This window comes from Cebus imitator, unplaced genomic scaffold (genome assembly GCF_001604975.1).
Source record: "Cebus imitator isolate Cc_AM_T3 unplaced genomic scaffold, Cebus_imitator-1.0 Scaffold87, whole genome shotgun sequence".
Lineage (NCBI taxonomy): Eukaryota > Metazoa > Chordata > Mammalia > Primates > Cebidae > Cebus > Cebus imitator.
Window position 1 is genome coordinate 1,646,061 of NW_016107402.1, and position 6,264 is coordinate 1,652,324.

At 44.4% G+C, this 6,264-nt stretch overlaps 2 protein-coding genes across 2 annotated transcripts in view; one reads left to right on the top strand and one right to left on the bottom strand.

Moving 5' to 3' along the window:
* The window catches only part of FUCA1 (alpha-L-fucosidase 1), a 20,934-nt gene that overhangs the window by 8,485 nt on the left and 6,185 nt on the right, over nt 1-6,264 (bottom strand). The window contains exon 3 of the mRNA XM_037740636.1: nt 2,435-2,581. Within this exon, the coding sequence (XP_037596564.1) occupies nt 2,435-2,581 (147 nt within the window). The remainder of the gene's footprint in view (nt 1-2,434; nt 2,582-6,264) is intronic.
* Nucleotides 5,564-6,264, top strand: LOC108308653 (60S ribosomal protein L17-like). Its single transcript, XM_037740648.1, has one exon. The coding sequence runs from the start codon at nt 5,687-5,689 to the stop codon at nt 6,149-6,151; it is 465 nt and encodes a 154-aa protein (XP_037596576.1). The 5' UTR covers nt 5,564-5,686; the 3' UTR covers nt 6,152-6,264.

Genomic DNA, 6,264 nt, shown 5'->3' on the forward strand with positions numbered 1-6,264 from the left:
AAAAAAAAAAAAAAAAAAGAGAGAGAGAGGCCAAAAAGACAGGCTGTCTAACTGGTCATGCTTTTTAAATGGCACTGGGGTTGACATTTTCTTCCCTTTTCCAATCCTGCATCTTTGGCTAGTCGTTTTTCCTTCTGTAATGTTCCTTCATTGCAAACACTTGACTGTAACCTCACACAGCAAGCAACCTGGCTCCATGGGTATACACCCTGAACAGGTATGTAGATGCCATTTTAGAGAAAAATGGAGTATTAACAATCTGAGTTCTTGGTTCAACACCCACCTACTTATTTATTCAGCAACTACCATGAAGCTCATACTGTGGTAGACACTGGGTTTCTAAGGTAAATAAAACAGAGTTCTTGCCCTCAACGATCCAGCAGAGACTTGCAGAGACAGATATGTGGACAATTATGATATGATATCACATCAGAGTTCATTACCCAGGGATGAACTGCACACCTGTGAATGTTTATTCATCAAGTTCCAGAAAACCACTCTTTTTTTTTTTTTTGAGACAGAGTTTCACTCTTTTTACCCAGGCTGGAGTGCAATGGCACGATCTCGGCTCACCGCAAACTCCGCCTCCTAGGTTCAGGCAACTCTTCTGCCTCAGCCTCCTGAGTAGCTGGGATTACAGGCACGCGCCACCATGCCCAGCTAATTTTTTGTATTTTCAGTAGAGACGGGGTTTCACCATGTTGACCAGGATGGTCTCGATCTCTTGATCTCATGATCCACCCGCCTCGGCCTCCCAAAGTGCTGGGATTACAGGCTTGAGCCACCGCGCCCGGCCCAGAAAACCACTCTTAATCTGTCTCTATGCATCATATAGAATCTCTTTTTTTTTCCTTCCCATTTTCTGAGTTTAGTAAGAGGGACCCAATAAGACTCTTAGAGGTTTATGAACTACCAAGGTACATCAGTACAAACTGGTTTTACACTTAAGATTTTTCTTTTAAATCCACAACAAACCTAGAACATGTGCAATTTTGAAATTTTCTATAGTGAAGATTAAGGTGTCTGCTACTTTGCAAGTACACTAAAATACAAACTGTAAATGGGCAGCCATTATGCACTGCCTAATAGTGTAGATGATAGGGAGGGGTATTGGGTGGGCAACGTTGCAACGTTCCCCCAAGAATTTAGATATTTTTTTTTTTTTTGAGACGGAGTTTCATTCTTGTTACCCAGGCTGGAGTGCAATGGTGCGATCTCGGCTCACCGCAACCTCCGCCTCCTGGGTTCAGGCAATTCTCCTGCCTCAGCCTCCTGAGTAGCTGGGATTACAGGCACACACCACCATGCCCAGCTAATTTTTTGTATTTTTAGTAGAGACGGAGTTTCACCATGTTGACCAGGATGGTCTGGATCTCTTGACCTCGTGATCCACCCGCCTCGACCTCCCAAAGTGCTGGGATTATAGGCTTGAGCCACCGTGCCCGGCCCTGTTTTGTGTATCTTATACATTTTATTTTTTTTGAAGACAGGGTCTCGCTCTGTGACCCAGGCTGGAGTGCAGTGGCATGACCTAGGTTCATTGCAGCTTCGACCCCCTGGGCTCAAGCGATCCTCCCATGTCAGCCTCCTGAGTAGCTGGGACTACAGGTCCATGCCTCTACACTCAGCTAATTTTGTTCATGTTTTGTAGAGATGAGGTCTCACTACGTTGCCCAGGTTGATCTTGAACTCCTGGGCTCAAGTCATCTGCTTGTCTTGGCCTCCCAAAGTGCTGGGATTACAGGCATGAGCTACTGCACTTGGCCTGTATGTCTTTTATGTTTTCTTTATCTTTTATTATATGTTTTAATATCCTTTAGGTGTTTTTCTAATTTATAACATTTGTTTGCTTAATAGAGTTTATTTTCTCTGTAGTAGTCTGGGAATTGTAATTACTTTTTTTATTCTACTATGTAAATTTACCACTGTTTAAACCTATATTGTCAAAGTTAAGAACTAAAGGAGATTTCCGGGCATGGTGGCTCATGCTTATAATCCCAGCACTTTGGGAGGCCAAGGTGGGCAGATCACCTGAGGTCAGGGGATCGAGACCAGACTGACCAACATGGCAAAACACTGTCTCTACTAAAAATACAAAAATTAGCTGGGCGTGGTGGTGGGCACCTGTAATCTCAGCTATTGGGAGGCTGGGGTAGAGTCATTTGAACCTGGGAGGCAGAGGTTGCAGTGAGCCGAGATCACACCATTGTACTCTAGCCTGGTGCTGGAGAACTAAAGGAGAAGAAAGCTTATACTCTAAGGGAACCAGGGAAGATTAAAGGAGAAACCTTTAACATCCATTAAGTGCCCCAGTCCCTACTGTCCCCAGGTTGATATTACTGTTTATTATTGCTGATGCTGTCTACTCCAGAGTTTGACTCCTTGTACTTCCATTCTTCATAAGAGATAAATAAGAAGTCATATAATCACATACCTTGACAGGGCTATCATTGTACAGCCAGGAAAGGAAATCTGTGGAGTTCCAGTAAGTATCAGGAGCTTCCCACTCCCCATCAGACCAGATCAGATCAGGCTTATAGCTGGAAGACATGTGATCAGGACAGAGTTTATTATCTGAATGTGTTCACAGTGAAGTCTTATGGACCAATTTTTTTTTAGAGATGGGTTCTTGTCACGTTACCCAGGCTTGAATGCAGTGGTTATCAGTAAACAGGTGCGATCACAGTGCACTAGAGACTCCAGTTCCTGGGCTCAAGTGATCCTCCTGCCTCAGCCTCCTGAATAGTTGAGACTACAGGTGCACGCCACTGCATCTGACAGGTGGACTGATTTTGGCAACAAATATTTCAAAATTAATTTTCTCCCATTTTGAAATTATGTGCCATAAAAATTATCACAGTGTAGAGGATGTGGAAAGCTGAAGAGATGACAACAAATCAGTTTGCTAATAAAACCACTGTTTAAAACAAACACATCCTAAAGTACGGAGATCAAAGAAAAAATAAAACAAACGCAGCATTTTGGTATATTTCCTCCTGATCTTTTCCTTTCTTCCTTTTTTTTTTGAGACAGTGTCTTGCTTTGTCCCCCAGACTGGAGTGCAGTGCTGTGATCTCAGCTCACTGCAACCTTTGCCTGCTGGTTCAAGAGATTCTCATGCTTCAGCCACCCAAGTAGCTGGGATAACAGGTGTGCACTACCACACCTGGGTAAATTTTGTATTTTCAGTAGAGACTGTGTTTTGCCATCTTGGCCAGGCTTGTCTTGAACTCCTGGCCTCAAGTGATCCACCTGCCTTGGCTTCTCAAAGTGCTGGGATTTCAGGTATGAGCCACTGTGCCTGCCTAATCTTTTTCTTTATGCCTTTTTAGAAAATGGAGGTGTAATCAGCATACAAGCAATTTGGCTTCCTTTCAGTAACTAACTCCAATTAAGAATGGTGTTTCAAGGAAGCAAAGAAAACAAAATGGTGCTTCAGGACTGTAAGACTAAAGATTTGCTTTGAAGATGTTTCAAGAGTTTGAACTATTCCCAAAATGCCTTTTTGTGGATAATGACCAAAGTCTCTACTGTAGGGGATCCACTGGAGCCCCATTTGCACCTTTAGTGTATTATTACTCTGAGCTTTATAAGGCATGTGTGTTGTGTGCATGTATATGAATACATATGTATATATCTATATGGTAAGCATTATTATTCTCATTTGAGCAGCAAGAATTTGATGCTCAGCTGGGCAATTTGTTTTAGGTGACAAGGCTTGTAAGTAACAGGAACTGGAACTCAAATACAAATCTGTCTGATGCCAAACTGTCCACTGTACACCATAATTAGGCAAGTAAACTCTAGGAAGATCACTCAGTGGCAAGATATCACACAGATGGTCTGTGATTTACCGTATATAAGAAACTGTACTAGGCAATTTAAACTCATTACCTCTAGGCTGGGCACGGTGGCTCAAGCCTGTAATCCCAGCACTGTGGGAGGCCGAGGCGGGTGGATCACGAGGTCAAGAGATCCAGACCATCCTGGTGAACATAGTGAAACCCCGTCTCTACTAAAAATACAAAAAATTAGCTGGGCATGGTGGCACGTGCCTGTAATCCCAGCTACTCAGGAGGCTGGGGCAGGAGAATTGCCTGAACCCGGGGGGTGGAGGTTGCGGTGAGCCGAGATCGCGCCATTGCACTCCAGCCTGGGTAACAAAAGTGAAACTCCCGTCTCAAAAACAAAACAAAACAAAACAAAACTCATTACCTCTTTAGTTCTCATGACTCTGAGATATATTATCCCCACTTCAGAGACAGAAAAATCAAGATCTTGAAAGATTAAGTAGTTGGTTCAAGGCAACACAGCCAAGTAAGAAAAAAGAATGGGGATTTCAGATTCAGTAATGTCTAAATCTGTGTATGCCTCTGATGGTCTCTTACAACTGTTACTATTTTCTTTCTTTCTTTCTTTTTTTTTTTTTGAGATGGAGTCTTGCTCTGTTGTCCAGCCTGGAATGCAGTGGCACAATCTTGGCTCACCACAGCCTCCCTCTCCCGCGTTCAAGCAATTCTCCTGCCTCAGCCTCCAGAGTAGCTGGGATTACAGGCACATATCACCACGCCCAGCTAATTTTTGTATTTTTGGCAGAGACAGGGTTTCACCATGTTGGCCAGGCTGGTCTTGAACTCCTGACCTCATAATCCACCCACCTCAGCCTCCCAAAGTGCTGGGATTACAGGCGTAAGCCACCACATACAGTCAACTGTTACTATTTTCTTAAGAGAAGTCATCTGGATACAAGTTAATTTTTTTCTTTTCTTTCTTTTTCTTTTCTTTTTTTTTTTTGAGATGGAGTTTTGCTCATTACCCAAGCTGGAGTGCAATGGCTCGATCGCGGCTCACCACAACCTCCGCCTCCTGGGTTCAAGCAATTCTCCTGCCTCAGCCTCTCAAGTAGCTGGGACTACAGGCGTGCACCACCATACCCAGCTAAGTTTTGTATTTTTAGTAGAGATGGGGTTTCACCATGTTGACCAGGATGGTCTCGATCTCTTGACCTTGTGATCCGCCCGCCTCAGCCTCCCAAAGTGCTGGGATTATAGGCATGAGCTACCACGACCGGTCTTCTTTTTCTTTTCTTTTTCTTTTTTCTTTTTTTTTTGGAGACAGAGTTTTGCTCTGTAACCCAGGCTACAGTGCAGTAGCACGGTCTTGGCTCACTGCAACTGCTCCCTGGGTTCAAGCGATTCTCCTGCCTCAGCCTCCCAAGTAGCTGGGACTACAGGCATGCACCACCATGCCTGGCTAATTTTTGCATTTTTGGTGGAGATGAGGTTTCACCATGTTGGCCACGCTGGTCTCGAACTCCTGACCTCAAGTGATCCACCTGCCTTAGCCTCCCAAAATGCTGGGATTATAGGCATGAGCCACTGTGCCTGGCTAAAGGTGATTTTCCTTTGCTCTAAAGTGAGAATCCAGACAGCTGCCTTTGAATTTTTAAGGGTCTACTGTCCTCTGTGAGTCCCCAGGCTCAAGAAAAGCAAACTAGGAATAAAACATGGTGAAGACTAGTGACAAATCCCTAAGTGAAAGTGATCATTTAACAAATAATGGCTCTTTCCCTAAGCGGCCTGAGGTGAGTGGTTCTCCTGTGTTGCTCCAAGGGCTCAATCCTCCTGCCATCACTGCCATCCTGGCCTCGGGGGCGGCGGCCTCCAGGACCCGGTAATCTGTGAAAATGGTTCGCTATTCACTTGATCCGGAGAACCCCACAAAGTCATGCAAATCAAGAGGTTCCAATCTTTGTGTTCACTTTAAGAACACACGTGAAACTGCCCAGGCCATCAAGGGTATGCATATACGAAAAGCCACGAAGTATCTGAAAGATGTCACTTTACAGAAACAGTGCGTACCATTCCGACGTTACAATGGTGGAGTTGGCAGGTGTGCCCAGGCCAAGCAGTGGGGCTGGACACAAGGCCGGTGGCCCAAAAAGAGTGCTGAATTTTTGCTGCACATGCTTAAAAATGCGGAGAGTAATGCTGAACTTAAGGGTTTAGATGTAGATTCTCTGGTCATTGAGCACATCCAAGTGAACAAAGCACCCAAGATGCGCCGCCGGACCTACAGAGCTCACGGTCGAATTAACCCGTACATGAGTTCTCCCTGCCACATTGAGATGATCCTTACTGAAAAGGAATAGATTGTTCCTAAACCAGAAGAGGAGGTTGCCCAGAAGCAGAAGATATCCCAGAAGAAACTGAAGAAACAAAAACTTATGGCACGGGAGTAAATTCAGCCTTAAAATAAATGCAA